The 15783-nt window shown below is 61.8% G+C and overlaps 6 protein-coding genes across 6 annotated transcripts; 1 reads left to right on the top strand and 5 right to left on the bottom strand.

Moving 5' to 3' along the window:
• Positions 1 to 686: 686 nt before the first annotated feature.
• PAN0_020c5970 (lte1 protein) lies at positions 687 to 6038 on the bottom strand (the record flags this gene model as incomplete). The annotated part of the gene is made up of 1 exon (XM_014798664.1): positions 687 to 6038. The coding sequence occupies one exon, from the start codon at positions 6036 to 6038 to the stop codon at positions 687 to 689; it is 5352 nt and encodes a 1783-aa protein (XP_014654150.1).
• A 1068-nt stretch (positions 6039 to 7106) lies between these two features.
• Positions 7107 to 7775, bottom strand: PAN0_020c5969 (snf7-domain-containing protein; the record flags this gene model as incomplete). The annotated part of the gene is made up of 1 exon (XM_014798663.1): positions 7107 to 7775. The coding sequence occupies one exon, from the start codon at positions 7773 to 7775 to the stop codon at positions 7107 to 7109; it is 669 nt and encodes a 222-aa protein (XP_014654149.1).
• Positions 7776 to 8693: 918 nt separating this feature from the next.
• On the top strand, positions 8694 to 10295 carry PAN0_020d5968 (NADsdehydrogenase; the record flags this gene model as incomplete). Its single annotated transcript, XM_014798662.1, has 1 exon — positions 8694 to 10295. The coding sequence occupies one exon, from the start codon at positions 8694 to 8696 to the stop codon at positions 10293 to 10295; it is 1602 nt and encodes a 533-aa protein (XP_014654148.1).
• A 168-nt stretch (positions 10296 to 10463) lies between these two features.
• On the bottom strand, positions 10464 to 11136 carry PAN0_020c5967 (clpS-like protein; the record flags this gene model as incomplete). Its single annotated transcript, XM_014798661.1, has 2 exons — positions 10464 to 10593; positions 10736 to 11136. The coding sequence occupies 2 exons, from the start codon at positions 11134 to 11136 to the stop codon at positions 10464 to 10466; spliced, it is 531 nt and encodes a 176-aa protein (XP_014654147.1).
• A 572-nt stretch (positions 11137 to 11708) lies between these two features.
• Positions 11709 to 13790, bottom strand: PAN0_020c5966 (delta-aminolevulinic acid synthase; the record flags this gene model as incomplete). The annotated part of the gene is made up of 1 exon (XM_014798660.1): positions 11709 to 13790. One exon carries the CDS (start codon positions 13788 to 13790, stop codon positions 11709 to 11711), a length of 2082 nt encoding a protein of 693 aa, XP_014654146.1.
• A 928-nt stretch (positions 13791 to 14718) lies between these two features.
• On the bottom strand, positions 14719 to 15354 carry PAN0_020c5965 (single-stranded DNA-binding protein; the record flags this gene model as incomplete). Its single annotated transcript, XM_014798659.1, has 3 exons — positions 14719 to 14768; positions 14892 to 15228; positions 15310 to 15354. The coding sequence occupies 3 exons, from the start codon at positions 15352 to 15354 to the stop codon at positions 14719 to 14721; spliced, it is 432 nt and encodes a 143-aa protein (XP_014654145.1).
• Between the last annotated feature and the right edge of the window lie 429 nt (positions 15355 to 15783).

Below are 15783 nucleotides of genomic sequence, written 5' to 3'. Positions count from 1 at the left end.
GCTGTGTGGGTATCTTGCTTAGGAGTTGCGGAAGCGGATCGAGATGGTCGTTTGCAATTGAGAATGCGGAGCGAATGGATCGAGCAACACACCGGCCTCCCCTCGAGCCGTGCAGAGAGAGAGGTTGGTCGACTGTTGATCTGCGCATGGGCAGCTCCTTGCAAAAATGCCACCGCCTTCCGCGCGAGCAATTAACACGACGGACCGTTCTCAGCCTCGCGACGCGTCTTTGCAATTTACGCCACGCCCGGCGGAGCGCGCGTTCATCCAGCCCACCAGAGACGCGCGTTGGGCAAAGACGCGTCTGACTTTGATGCGGCCCTTTCAGGACGCGCGGTTGGCCTCTCGCCCGAAACGACTCGCCCCAGTCACAAGTCGCACCGGATGCCTCGCCCTGCCTCTACTCGCTCTCAATCTTTGGTACATGCTCAAGTCAAGCTTGCTCGCTTCGGTGAAAGGGTATTCTTGTGACGCAATTAGCCCCCGGAGATATGGATAAGAGTGACAGTGTGGTTAAGTGAACGGATAGCCGCTTGCTGCTTCCATAAGAGCAGAGTCGGGAGAAAGATACTCGGAGCAAATGGCGGTGACGGAGCCCGACTGCGAGGAAATAAGGCTGTGAAGCTAAGTGAATGTAGCGGGTATATTGGTTTGATGGCAATCCACCACTGGACGGCAGAGGGCGATCACGCCTCGATCATGTGGCTCAGACGCGCAAGCAGCTCGCCCGGAAGACATCGGAGCTTCAAGCAGCGCACGTAGGCGCCCTTTTCGGCCTCGAACATGGCGCCGTAGTTCTTGGCGGCGCACTGGAACGCCGACACTTGGCGGATGACCTCGGCGATGCTCCTGAACTTGAGCACGTTCACCAGCGGCTCCAGATGCACCGAAGGAGGAAGCGGCGCGAGGTACGCAAACGCGCCGGGCTCGGCCGGAAGCAGCCGCAGCTTGCCATCTGGGCGCGTCGTGACGGTCGCAGCGGCCGTTGGCGACGTCGGGTCGAGCAGTGTCGGCATGGCATCGCACTGCATGAGATCCGACACAAACAGACCGAAGAATGGGATGCAGCCACGGTTCGACGCCGAGCTTCCTCCCTCGCCAACACCACCGCCACCAGCCGCGGTACCGCTGGCACTGTTGCCGCCGATGCCCGAGGTGCCGTCGGCAAGCTGCAGCATGGCGTTGCGCAGGTGGCGGAAGTTGTTGCGCGGTCCCACAAAGCTGTTGAGGTCCTTCCACATGCGCATCTCGAAGTAGCCCACCCGATTCCACGTCCTGCGCAGCCGCTCCACCCAGGGCGTGCTCAGCCCAAAGATGATCTGCGCCAGCGACGCAAAGTTGGACTGCAGGTAGCACTTCCACGCGATGCGGATCAGCTTGCAGATCACCGCCGCGCGCTCGTCGATGTTCTGCGTGAGCACCACCTCGCTCGCAACCCAGTTGGACGTCAGGTTGAATCGCGCCACGATCGCCTCGACGGCGCGCTCCTCGTGCACCTCGCCGAGCCGCTGCGCCTCGAGGCGGTCGCGCACACGGTCGCGGTAGAAGGCCTCCCAGTCGGTCACCTCGGAGCCAAAACGGCGCTCGCGCCACCTTGAAGATGCCAGCTCGTCCCACGTGACCGATCGCAGCAGCTCCGCCTCGATCAGGCACATCTGGCGCGCCACCGACTCGGACCGATACGAGAGCAGGAAAGATCGGTGCACGGGAGGCAGAGGCGCAATGCCGCGTCCTGGCGACAGGTGCAGGCCTGCGACCATCGAAGCGCGATCCGCCGCAACTGCAGACTTGCTCGCCGCGGCGCCCGGGCCGGTAGAAAAAATCGCTGTTGGGGCAATTTTGCCCTCGACAGGTATGGCGGCGGAAGCAGGTGCACCCGCAGGAGGCTGCGTGGCGGTGGCGTGGTCCTCGGCTTCCGAGGCCGATCGGCTCTCTTGAAGGTCGAGGAAAGAAGACTGCGCCTCGATCTCGGCGTCGTCCACAGACGCTGACCCTGCCAAAGCCGCCTCGACCTCGTCGTACGAACGCTCGCAAGGATGCACGGATGCGTTGGACGCCTCGTCTTCTGCATCGGCGAGCGAGCCGCCAGTGAGCGAGGAGGACAGAGTGCGATCGGCGCCAGAGTGCGTCGACATCTGGCTCGCACGCTTGTCGAGCGAGGCTGCCTCGTCTTTGCCGTCAGCGTCGTCCGCACGTGCGTTGCGCGCCAGCGAACGCTGCCAGAGCCTTTCAACGCGGTTCGCCTTCTGCTTCTGCCGATCCTCGTCGATGATGCCTTCCAGCCGACGGAGGGCTGCCTCGACATCGCCAGGCTCCTCGTCGTCGCTCTCGATGTCGTCCAGCCGAAACCCTTTGACGAGCTCGTAGCCTTGCAACGCCTCGTCGGGATCGAGCATCTCGGATTGAACCGTGCTGATCATGGGAGGGGCTGGAGGCAACGCCGTAGGGGAGCCGAGAAGATGATCCGACACGTGCAGAGCACTGTCCACGCTCAAGCCACGCACATGACCGCGGCTGAACGAGCCGACGTGCACTTGACGCGTTGCTGCAGGATGTCGAAACATTGAGGATGCCATCGAGTCGAAGCTTTCGCGTCCGCCCTGCAACACGGGAGGCTCGAGGTCCCGGATGTTGTTTGCCTGCCGGAGATCCCTCGCTCCCGGCAGCCGTCGCAGAGCTTTGCGGACCGCAAAGTCGTCGTCGTCGCTGGACAGATCGATGTCGTCAATCTGGACGATGCGAGGCGCACCATTGCTCATGACCGAAGCTCGCATGGATGGCCCGCGACTAAGCATGCCGTGCGGCTTTCGAGACGTGCCCGAGTCGTGCTCGATGGAGGCACGACCAGCCGAGACGGAATCCTCAGAGCCGCGGCCGTAAGGGGCTCGTGAGACCGAGCGGAGCGTCTGTTCGCTGGTGGCGTGGTGCAGCGGCTCTTCACCCTTGGTGCTCCGCTTGACGAACGAGTCCAGCGGGCGGATAAAGGACGCATCCAGACCAAGCGGGTCATGAGCATCCAAAGCGGCAGGGTGCAGGACATCCTCGTCGGTATTGTGAATGCCGAGGCCCCGGCCGTCTTGCCTGCTGATAGAGGCCCTCTTTTCAGAGAGGGCGTTAAGATCGATCGAGCTTGCCGGCGTGGACCTGTTTGTCGATGCACCCGCCAAGCTGGGTGTCTCTTCTTGACCTGTGCTGTCCTCCGACATCTGACTGGCTCCGCCTTCTTCCTCGTCCTCGTTCGCCTCCTCGGTACGCGACAAAGGACGCTGGCGCGGGAGCGTCGTCTGGCGCATCACCGAGGACGACTGACGTCGAGCTTGTTCGATGGCAAAGTACTGCAGAAGGCTATCGAGGCCGCCCTTGGCGAAGAGGAGATCGTGGCACGGCTCGGCCTCGGCCTCGAGGTCGTTGGCACTGTCCATTCCTAGACCGCGATTGCCAAGTACACGCTTGAACTTTGACAGACGGCCGACCGTGTGCACGAAAGCGCGCGACCACGCGTTGGAGGGATGCGGCATGGGTGCAGGCGACGAGCTATTGGAGCTCGGGGCTGCTCTGGGAGGAAGGAACGTAGCGGGTGCTAGCGTGTGCCTGTGCGAGACCAAGACGGACTCTGCGGCCGCCTTTCGAGCAGCGAGCGACGAGCCCGAGGAATCCACGCGGGAGGACTTGGCTGCGGGGCTCTGCTGCTGATGCTCGGATGACGGAGATCGGACATGCGGCGCGTCGTGTGAGCCGTTGTCCTCAGAAAAGTCGAGATTGACGTCCTCTGTGGTCGATGGCACGGAGCTGGAACTGCTGGGAGCGTGCTCCTCGTTGGATGCGACGCTCATGTGCATACCGGAACTCGACTCCGAGTCGTGCGAGGACGACGCAAAGGTGGACAGGCTGTCGGTCTTGCGACGCATAGACGTGCTGTCCGGGAGTCGACCGGCGTCATTCAGAAGGAGGCCGCCGACGCCCGACTGCGAATAGGTCTGCTTGAGCGATCTGACGATCTTGCGCAGACTGTTGACGATGTTCATGTCAGCTGGGCGCGATGTGATGCGCTCGTCCTTGGCCATAGCGTTGAGCCAGGCTGCGAGACGCTGACGCAAGGCGCGGTTGGGGAGGAAATCGGAATCAAAGTGATGCTGGAGCCAGTGCTTGATGACGACGTAGGTGCGGACACGGACGATGCGGCGACGAGCTTCGTCCTCTGCCGAGGTGGGATCGGAGATGGCCCACTCGAATCGGAGGATGAGGAGCTCGAGCAGGTCGAGCGGCGTCATAAAGGCGCGGTAGGTGTAGAAAAAGTCGTTGCGCAGGTGCAAGTCGATTTCGGCAGTGAGCTCTGCGACGAGACGAGACGCGGATGCGGCGAGGAGCATTGGCTTGGGTTGTGACGACTGGGCGTTGCGTTCGGGCGTTGCGTCTTGGGCATCGCTGCTGCTGCCGAACGGAAGCTGACTCTTGCGGTTGCGACGCTTTGTGGTGGATGATGGGGAGGTCGTCGTGGAGGCGGGCGAGGTGAGCGAGAGGGTGGACCCGTGCTCGGTGTGGCCGAATCGATTGCAAACGACAAAGGAGCCGTCGTTGGTGTCACCTTTGACGGCCCAGACGGCAAAGCGTGGATCGTCGCCAGGCGAAGCGGACGTGGGCAAAGCTTGAGCCTGAGCGAGGAAGTCCGAGGCCGGGGAGTCCTCCATGGCAGCGCGTCGATCCAAGTTAGGTTCGGAGGAGGCGAGGTCTTTTTGTGGTACAAGCCTCGACCGATGCGACCTTGGCAAGGAGCCAGACGCCTGCGAGGCTGATGAGGGAGTCGGGCGGTGGTAGCACTGAAGGACGTCAAAGATGAGCGTCTTGTCATCGAGGCGGCTGGAATTTCCATCTTGGGTCTGTACGAGAGGCTGCAGATCAAGCGGGTTCTGTTCGATCGAAGGATCGTTCTGTTCGCCGCGAGCTGTAGCGTCGGAGACGGTGGACTCGAAGGACTGCGCCTCTCTAAGCTGGTGAACCCTGGGGGAGCTGGAGGGTTGCGAGTCCAAGCTGAGGTCAGGCAGGCGGAGCTGAGGCGGTGAAAGCTGGCTGGCGGAGATGCCACGGGAAGCGCCTGAAGAGCTGCTGGAGGAGCGCCTGCGCCGAGACTGGGGCTGAAGTGCGCGGTGCTGGGGCGCGACTTGCACGTCGGGCAGCGCTTTTGCCCACAAGTCGGCGTGACCGAGACCGAGAATGGCGCCGAGCACGTCGCCTTCTTCGATGTGGTCGGTGGCGTAGCGATTGGCATGGGGACCGTTGACGGGAGAGCTTCCGGTGCGCGCCATGAGAGCCGGTGCGGCTGCGAAGCGGTATGGATGGAGACGGTCGACAGAATTCTGGGCTGCTGCCGACTTGTGCGGCGAGGTTATTGGGAGGGCTGGCGCGAGCATGGTCGTGGCATGGTCGTGACCAGCTGCTGGTGCGTGATTGGTCGAGAGCTCGGCCGCATGGGTTGCATTGGGAGCTTCGGGCGCGGCAAATGGGGCCAAGACGCCGGAAGCTTTGCGACGCAGGACGGGGATGGATTTGGAGTGTTTGAGGCTGAGGTTGCCCGTTCGTCGAAAGAGGCTTGCGCTCAGGTTGGACTTTGCGGGGACAGGTGTTGGATCCGACGGATCAGGAGTCCAGACCGCGCCGGATGAGCTGGAGCGCGGGATGCCATGTTGTAGTGCTGGAAGTGCCCGAGGCTTGACAGGCTGAGGCGAGAGTGTCGTAGAAGCTGCGGCGTGGTCGGGACGACGAGATCGGAATCGGAAGCCGACGCGGCCAGAATCGAGTCGGACGGCAGTGATTTCAAAGCGAGTGGCCAGACCAAAGTCGTGCGAGGCAAAGTCGGCATCGGGGTCGGCGGTGACGGTGTCGCGGATGGACTCGAGCAGGGCGAGAGGGATGTCGTGCTGCACGGCAAGGATCTTTACGGCGTTCCAGTTGGTGGTCTCCACGTCGATGGGCGCGGGAGCTGCGAGCTGCGAGGTGGACGACGCGAGTGCCGCCGACGCGTTGGCTGGATGGGCGTCCATATTATAAGACGGGTTCAAGGCCGAGGGCGATTCGGGATCGATATAGGGAAGCAGAGCGCACTGCTTCCATCACCACGCTCGGATGTAGGTACGAGGCTACGAATACGAGGGAGCTGCTTCAGCGAGCCATGCTATAGTCGCATCGGGCGTCCATGTTATGCTGTTGGGGTATGAGCGTCGTTTGTATGGCGAGATATAAGTCGGGACAGGGTCGTGATGGTTCGTTACGAGAGCGCGCGCGCGTTGGTGTCGACGCCACTTCTATGGAGACGATGTGGCGCGGATGTGGCGGCGATAGTGAGCGTGAAGAAGAGGGATGGACTGGGGGTGGGATGGATGGTGGGGTGGTGGGCGGTATTGAGCAATTTGGCAGGTCCACTGTTGCAGGTTCACCATCGCGGGACGCCTAAAATCGCCTTTTTTGGTTCATGGGAAAGAGAGCGCGCGCCAACCTTTCTTTCAGCCTTTGCCTTTGGCCCCCCTGAGCCTCAGCCTCGAGCAGCGGCGGCGAAAGTGGGAAAAATGGGAAATTTGAGTTGTGAGAATCAGTTCAGTACTGCGCCAGCGTTGTCGGTCGCGACCCTGCTTTGTGCCGCGCCGGGCTGAAATTCATCTCGCTTGCAAAGGCGGTCGATTCGGATGGATCTCGGATGCACTCGATGGCACTCGATGGCACTCGATGGCTCTGCTATGCCCAGCCAGCCAGCCAGCCAGCCAAGGAAGGCGCTCAAAGGGGTCATGGTTGCCCGAAACCAGAATCACGCTTTCAGGTTGGGCTGGGGACTCCAGGGTCCTGCCTGCTCAGAACGAGGCGCCCACGCAGCGTGCTGGAAGCGCAGGTGAACTGCATATATGGTGGGGGTGGGCGTGGGCGTGAGTCATGACAGAAGATGGAGGCTGGGTGACATTTCGATCAGAAAGCTGCAGCGCGGGTCAAAGCAGTAAGGCGTCTGTCTTTGGAGCAATGCGGATGGATGACTAGCAGGGATGCAACCACGTCGCTGATGCCAGGCCAAGAGCGCCCGGGAGAACAGCGGGTGGATGGCAATTATGAGGATGGGGAGTGGATCACATGGCCAGCTCGGCCTGGAGCGCGCGGAGCTCGGCATCGTCGTCGTCCTCCACCACCGCCTGCTTGCGCTCGGCCTCTTTGGCGCGTGATGGACCGGCGGATACGGCTGGGGTATGCAGGGGTACCGAGTCGGCTCCGACGAGACGCTCGTTGAGCTCGTCCTGCTCGAGCTCCTCGAGCTCGTTCTTGAGCTCGTCCTCGTCGATGTCGTTGCCCATGCCGACAGGGTTGGAGATGGCGTCGGAGATCTCGTTGGTGAGGTCCATCTGTTCGCGGATCGAGTCCATGGTGGAGTCGACCTTGTCGATGTTGAGGCTGCCGTGGATGGTCTTGAGCGCGTCGGCGCCCTTGCGCATGGCCGTCATGGTCTCGAGGTTCATGTTGGCGCTCTCGATGGCGTTGACCTGCGTCTCGAGCGTCATACGCGTGCCTGCGATGCGATCCAGCTCATTCTCGTACGCCTTTTTCTGGCGCAACGCCGCTTGTGCCGCGCGCTTATTTGTTGTGACGTTGGCCTTGGCCTTTTTCAGTTCGTCGTCGATCTTCTTGTTGAGGTGCTCCTCCTTCTTCTCGAGCATGAGCAGCTGCTGCCGCAAGCCTACTATCGCATCGCGCGCCGAGTTCTTGTTGTCCTTCTTGCCGAAGAAGTTCATCCAGCCCGACATGTTGGCAGATGTATATGTGCGTGTGCACCGAGCGGGGCAGGGATTAAGATTCTATGCGCGTATGGTAGCGGCGTAGCGGCGGTGTCGTCGAGCCTACAACTTTGCGCCGCTTGCAATTGCGAGACCGTCCGGGCTGAGTCGCTAGATAAGCTTCCGTGCTGGTGAGATGGACCGAAAGCGCGAGCTGACCGAAGAGAGTCGGTGAACGAGCCGGATGCGATGCGATGCGATGTTGAAAGGTGAGCGATAAGAGAGTCGAGTGGTGACGCTGCCTTGTAGGGTGTGGATGCGATGGGATGTAGGATGGATGGAGGGCAGACGATGCGACGTGTGGAGAAATGGCTCAGCTGCACATCGGTGAGGCGGGCGCGTGGTTGATTGCTAGCCGATCTGTTGAGACCCAAAAGGGCCCTTGCTGGGCTGGCTCGCATCACGGCCCGACTGGCGAGCTGCCGTCACAGCGAGCTGGCTGGCTGGCAGGCTGGCTGAGTCGCGCCGGGCAGCAGCCATCATCGCCCATTTGCGTCGATTTTGTTTTACTGTACACTTTCAACTCCACTCGCGCCTGTCCACTCGTCCTCGCCCTCATGCGCTGTGATGAGGCGGTACGCAGAAATGAGAGGGTGGAGGCTGGCGCGAAAAAAAGACTTTGTTATGCCGACGCCAAGTGCAGCTCTGGAGAAATTGGCTCGCTATCCGGCCTCCAAATCGGCGTTCTTGAGAGAGTGGCGCATGCTGTTCGGATGTCTCCGATGAGCATCACCTTGGTTCCATGGTCACTGTCACACTCCCACACGTAGTCGTATCGGCACATCCGAGGGCGAGTCATCTTGTTCGGCACATCCGTCGAGTCAGAAGCTGCGCGGAGCATCATAGAAAAGGCGCAGAGCAGGATCAAGGCAGGAGCTGCACACCACCATGAACGTGCCGTCGACTTCGCGCCGTATGCTCAGCTGCCAGCCTGCTCGTCGGGGCTTGGCCACGCTGAGCAGCTCCAACAGCGTGCGTCCCTTGATCGCATCGCTGCCACCACGCTCCAAGTACCCGCTTAAGCAGCCCGAACTCGCCGTCGACCATCTCGTCGTAGGTGGCGGTGTGGTGGGACTCTCAATCGCCGCCGCGCTCGCCAAACGATGGCCCGAAAAGACCACCTACCTCGTCGAGCGCAACAAGTCCTTTGGCGAAGAGACCAGCTCGCGCAACAGCGAGGTCATCCATGCCGGCCTCTACTATCCCGCCGACTCGCTCAAGACGCGCCTCTGTCTGCGCGGGCGCGAGCTCATGTACGAGCGCTGCACCCAGCACGGCATCCCGCACAAGCAGACGCAGAAGCTCGTCGTCGGCGGTGACCATGCCAAGTCGTACCTCGAAAAGCTGCAGCAGCACTGCGCCTCTCTGGGCCCGTTGGCGCCGCCCACACGGCTCATCTCCGGCAGCGAAGCGCGCGAACTCGAGCCGCACCTTTCGGACAACATCGGCTGGGCGCTGCTGTCCGAGCGAACGGGCATCGTGAGCAGCCACGAGCTCATGGCCAGCCTCGAACGCGAGCTGCTCGACGCCGAAAATGCCGAGGTGGTGTACGATACAAAGGTTGTGCGCGTCGACCCGAGCGAGGTGCGCGCCGCGAGCACCAGCAGCAAGCGCGGCGACCACGGCTCCAACGACGGCTGGATCGTGCAGACCGTCACGTCCGAGACGAGCGGCACCTCCAGCGAGGCGGATGCGCTTCTGGCCAAGGTGGTGATCAATACGTCGGGACTCAATGCGCCCATGGTGCTCAACTCACTGCTCGCCGAGCTTGGGTCGGACGAAGCGCCCATCCCCATGTGGCACTCCAAAGGTAACTATGCATCCTACAAGGGTCGTGGCGCCGACGGCATCCGCCACCTCATCTACCCCGTGCCAGATACGCGCAACAAGGGGACGCACGCCCACACGTCGCTCGGCACGCACCTCACGCTCGACCTCGACGGCAACGTGCGCTTTGGGCCGGACACCGAGTGGATCTCCCCACCCGAGACCACGGCCGACACGCAGCAGGCGGTCGACTTTTGGAAGCACGCGCTGACCGTCGACGAGGCGCGCATCGAGTCGATGTACGCCTCCATCACCGAGTACCTGCCCAACATTGACAAGGCGGGGCTTGCGCCCGACTATGCCGGCATCCGACCCAAGCTGATCGGGCCGGAGCACAAGGCGTTTATGGACTTTCAGCTGCTCTGGCACAACTCGAGCGACTTGCGTGCGCAGCGGCTGTGGCAGCGCGCGCCCGGTCTGCCCAGTCCGAGCGCGAGCTGCGTCTCACCCGCAAGGCAGAGCGTCGACCAAATCCACGGTGGCGCGATGCTCAGCCTGCTCGGCATCGAGAGTCCCGGTCTCACATCGTCGCTCGCCATCGGCGAGATGGTGCGCGACATTGTCGCCCAGAGCTTCTACAACGAGAACGCCACGCGCCAGCCCAGCCCAAACAAGGGCGCGCGCAACGAAGAACACGCGCATCGCCTCGATGCGTGGGCCTAGATCCATACGCCTGCCGCAATACAAGATCGTAAAGAACGTCGCACAGCCAATGCTGCTGTCCATTGTCATGTGTCTGTGCGTATGGTGCATCTCCATGTTTCTCACACGGAGAGTCTTTTCTTGTCGTCGGGGGAGAGAGAGAGTTGGAATAGCATACCCAGCAAGGATTTACTGGAGCTCGACAGTGCCGCCGGCAGCCTCGATGGCCGCCTTGAGCTTCTCGGCGTCTTCCTTGTTGAGCCCCTCCTTGAGCACCTGGGGTGTGGACTCGACGAACTTCTTGGCCTCGACCAGGTTCCTGCATCAAAAACACGGCGTTGTGATAATGTCAGTATGAGCTCTTTCTCTCTGCATTGTTTTCTTTCCCAAGCTTTCCTCCTTGGGTCGGTAATCGGCGCACTCGACGGGAGAGAGCTGCACGGGAGATGATGAAAACGCACATATTGGAGTTGGTAGCCTTGACTTCGCGGATGACCTTGGCCTTGGCGGTGGGATCCTTGAGGCCGGTGAGTTTGAGCGTAAAGACGGTCTTTTCCTTTGGCTTGGCGGACTCCTCTACCTCCTCTGCAGCGGCTGGGGCGGCGGCGGCGGCGGGGGCGGATGCAGCGGGCATGGCGATCTCGGTGATGTTGAGGCGCGTCTTGAGTGCGCTCACCAGATCCGCCGCCTCGAGCAACGTCAACTTTTCAATCTGGTCCACGATGCCCGAGATCTTGGCATCTACGGGTGCCGCATTGCGAAGCGTCGAGGTGGTGCTAAGGCTTCGAATCGAAGAACGAAGCGCTGGACGCGAGGCCCGCAGAAGAGTCCTCGAGGACGAAGCTACCGCACTGCCAAACATTTTTGAAACAAAAAGGTGATGATGGATGGTGGAAGTCAATCACCAACACCATACGATCCCGACGTCTTCCCACCAACTCAAGCGACTCAACCTTCCTCACCAAAAGTCCTCGCGAAGGACCGGACCAAAACCACAGAGACACCCAGCCAGAGGCGATCTCTCCGTGGGCCAAAAGGCCAATTTTTTCCAATCGTCCTTCCGCTTCGCGCCCGATTTTGCCAGTTCTTCCCAAGAGCCTTCAAAAAAATCGGCGCGCCTTAGGTCACACGCCCTGGGCTCCCCATCCCTTCTCGCACGACAAAACCAACGCTCCCATCAGCTCAGCTCACCTCTCTCGAGCTCTCTCACACACATCGGCACTCTTCAGGCTGAGGGGTTGGAGGGGGGAATGACAGGACTTGCATTTCGTCCTGCCACTGCGCGAGCGACTCGATCAAGCACGCCACACACAGAGGCGCAGCGGCCCAATCTCGCCTCGCACATGGGGAGGAGGGGAGAAAAGTGAACATGAAAACGAGCACACTGAGGCTCAGACACTAGGCACTGGGCACTCGGCCAGGCTGACAGCGCGCTCAGGCAGCCACGCCGGCACGCGGAGCAGCCGCAGCAGCATCAGCGACCTGCACGCCAGCGCGGCGCTCAAAGCCGTTGGCCTGCACCTGCGCCTTGAGCTCGTCAAGACCAAGAAGCTTGTCGGTCCAGAGCGGGTTCTCGCGCGCCGTCTTCTCGGACGCCTTGAACAGATCAGCAAGCGCATCCTGGCCCTCGGGAGCAGCACGCAGGTCAGCGACGGTGCGCAGGCCCAGATGCTTCCAGATCTCGGTGAGCGCGTACACGAGGTGGTCGACGTCGTCGGACGTGTGTCCGGGCGTCGGCGTGACACGCAGCCTCTCGAGACCGCGCGCGACCGTGGGGAAGTTGATCGGCTGCACATAGCAGCCAAACTCCTCGAGCAGCATGTCCGAGGCCGCCTTGGCCTTGGACGCATCGCCGACGAGCACGGGCACAATGTGCGACGGGTTGTGCTGCAGCGGGATGCCCGCAGCGATGAGCTTGTCCTTGGTCTCGCGCGTGCGCAGCTGCTGCAGGATGCGCGAGTCGTTCGACTGCATCAGCACCTCGATCGCCTTGTTGGCGCCCGTCAGCACCGCAGGCGGCAGCGTGGTGGAAAAGATGAACTGCGGCGCAAAGCAGCGAATCAGATCGACAAAGCGGTTCGAGCCGGCAATGTAGCCGCCGACGTTGCCGTACGCCTTGCCGAGCGTGCCGGTGATGATGTCGATGCGGTCCATCACGCTGCCCTTGAGCAGACCGGGCTTGTGACCCTGGGCGACCTGCGCGTCCCAGTCGAGATGCTCGGCAACACCGGCGCCGCGCGGGCCGTACATGCCCACGGCATGCACCTCATCCAAGAAGGTGATGGCGCCGTACTTTTCGGCGAGCTCGATGGTCTTCTCGATGGGACCGACGGTGCCGCACATGGAGTAGACCGACTCAAAGGCGATGATCTTGGGCACGTCGACCGGGAGCGCCTGGAGCTTGGCCTCGAGGTCGTGCATGTCGTTGTGCTTGTAAATGACCTTTTTGGCGCCCGAGTGCTTGATGCCCTGGATCATGGAGGCGTGGTTGGAGGCGTCGGAGAGGATGACGCAGTTGGGCAGCTTGGAGCCGAGGATGGTGAGCGTGGCATCGTTGGCGGCGTAGCAGGAGCCAAAGACGAGCGCGGCATCCTTGCGGTGGAGCTGCGCAAGCGTCTGCTCGACGGTCTCGACGTGGCGGTTGTGGCCGGCGATGTTGCGCGTGCCACCGGCACCGGCGCCGTACTTGTCGAGCGTCTCCTTCATGGCCTCGAGCACGGCGGGGTGACGGCTCATGTTCTGGTAGTCGTTGGCGCACCAGACGGTGATCTCGTCGGCCTCGGCGGAGAGATGGCCCTTGGGAGCGTTGCCGGCGAGACGATTGATGTTGTTAAAGTAGCGGTAAGACTTGTCGGCATGCTTGGCCTGGAGCTGGTCGTGGTAGAACTGCTCGTAGTGGAAGCCGGGCCGGTTGTGCGGCTCGGGGTCCGGGTGCATGCCGAGGCCGGAGCCGGGGGTGCGCACCTGCTTGTTCTTGATGCTCTTCCTGCGCTGGTGCTGGGGCAGCGAGTCGCCGGCAGCAGCAGCGGCGGCGGCAGCTTCGGCGAGCTTGCGAGCGTGGGGGCACTTGTCGACGTTGGCCTGGTCGTCGAGCTTGATGCCCTCCTTGGCGTGGAGGCGCTCGATGTCGTCGGGCTGGGCGACGGCGGCGCGGGCAGCCTCGGAGCGCGAGACGTAGTGGCGAACCTGCTGGGCGGCGCCTCCGTTCATCTGGGCCGAGAAGGGGCAGCCGGCAGCAGCAGCCGCGGTGGGCTTGGCGGCGATGGCGAGGAAGGAGCTGCCGGAAGCGCCAAAGGTCGGGGTGAAGGTGTTGGCGGCGGCGCCGCTGTTCTGCTCGGCCTTGATGGCGAGGCTCTGGCTCATGACGGGGCACTGCTGGGCCTGGGTGACGAGGCGCGTAGGTCCGCCCGGGTGGAGGAGCGTGGTGGACATCTGTCGGAGCTGGGGCATGGAGACGCGGCCCATGTAGGGGCAGGCCTGGCGGATCTGCCTGAGCGGGCAGAGGCTTCGGTCCATGGTGTCGCGGTGTCGGCTTGGATGCGATGGAAGTAGGTTGGTAGTGGGAGTGTAAGGAAAGAGGTTCGGAGATGCCTGCTGGTGAGGAAGCAAGCGGATGCGACGAGGTTGAGAAGAGGAAGAAAGCCGTGAGCGAAATGTGCCTTGTGAGCACCTTCTGAGCGTCAGCGTGGCGGACAAAAGCGCGAAGTTGGATTGGCCGACAGATCTGAAATGCTCCTTCTTCGGGCGTTGGGGCAAGCCGGAGCGTCGCCGATGCGCTGCCCGCCTCTCACTCCGGCTAGCATCAGCCCTCTCTTGTGTGTCTCTGCAAAGGCTCGACCCTTGATTCTTTCTTTTCGCTGTTCTTGCACCACTTTTTCACACAAGCGAGCACGCAAAGATCTTGCGGCGATTCGCCTTGCGCCCGCCTACGGATCGCCATGGCAGCTGTTTGCTGCTCTTTGCCATCTCTTCCCCGCTCCAAGCAGCAGCAGCACACGGCTAACGAGGTTGAAATTTTCGACGATTTTTGGGCGAGCGCCTCACCTTGCCCGCGGCTCCCTTATGCAAGCCCTGCCGGTGGTTTGGCCAGTCAAGTGAACCCTCGGGTTGCCGCCTGCGCCTCCGAGTCACGCGGCCTGCCATAAGGGATTTCCTAAGCACCTCAGCCCGCGCCCTTGCATTTCGGCGCTGACACGTACGACACTTCCTTTTTTCGCAGATTTGTGCAATCCAGGGCCCTAACAAACGCCAAAATCGCGGAAGCTGGCGACCGTGCAAGTCACGGATCCGCTCAGGCCATCCACACACAGCACGGACGATCATCTCGGGTCGAGGTGGTCATGCATTCCACAGATGAGCGGTGAGGCGCGTGTACAGACGCTAGCAGGGGCGGCCAGACCTTTCAGATCATGCCATTAGTTGGTGTAGATTAGGGTCGAATGGTTTAGGCAGACTCGGTGGCCTCGCGCGGCTTCGAGATGACCTGGATGCCACCTGCACACAATCACGGCCGTCGATCCACACAAGCGATTGCAGAAAACAAAAAGGGGCCAGAAGAGTCAGCATAGCCGTCCGTGGTAAAGATTCAATCTCACGCCAGGCTGTGACGGCACTTACGGTGCAGAGCGAGGAGCGTGTCGCGGGCGGGCTGGTCGGCCTCGGCGGGGGTCCTCTCGATCCTGAACTCGGCATCCACGAGCACGCGGTAGCCCTTCTTGATGTTCTTCATCCTGTCCACGCCGCGGTCGCCGAACACGTAGAATCGGTGGTACGACGTGGTGGTTTCGGGACGCTCGCCCTCCTCGACGGGACCGGTGGGAGGGTCCGAGGTGGCAACCGTGTATCGCACGTAGTCCTTGCCGTTCTTGGTGGTCTTGATCTCGGGGTCGGCAGCAAGACGACCAAGCACCTGCATGCGTGCCAGGTCATTGCGCACAGCCGAAGTCGACAGCATCTACATTTCCAACCCACTCAGACCGTCAGTCGAAAGTTTGCACAAGAGTTGAGCAGAGAGATCGGCAGATGATCAACGTACACGAGTGCCGCGAAGGAGAGTCTGTCTTGTCGAAAGGCCGAACATGTTGGTGTGTTTGTGGTCGATATGAGCAAAAGGGTGACGGTGGGTGGAATGAAAGCTGAGTCGACGCAGAGGCCTCCGCAAAGACCAACAGCGCGCGCGCGTCTTCAGTCGGGGCTCAGCTTTTAGAGCTCAGTGGCTTGCTCGCCCTTCCGCCACGCAGCGCACGCGCCTCTCGCTCCCATCACGCGCTGCCATTCCTTGCCGCATCGGGGAGCCCAACACGCGCCACCCTGTCTCGCCCAGGGTCTCCTGCAACCAATTTACGCGTCGCACCTCATCCTAATCGCGCCGCCAAACTAACACCTTGGCGCTGAAACTGCCGACCAGCTACTCCTCGATCTCCGCTTCATACCCAAGCGAGTGGCAGCTGCTGACGATCTACATGTAACTCTCAAACGACTGTGCGTGTGTGTATACAACGATGCTATG

Source organism: Moesziomyces antarcticus (assembly GCF_000747765.1).
Source record: "Moesziomyces antarcticus DNA, scaffold: scaffold_v10020, strain JCM 10317, whole genome shotgun sequence".
Taxonomy (NCBI): Eukaryota; Fungi; Basidiomycota; class Ustilaginomycetes; order Ustilaginales; family Ustilaginaceae; genus Moesziomyces; species Moesziomyces antarcticus.
This window is presented reverse-complemented; position numbering and strand designations above follow the sequence as displayed.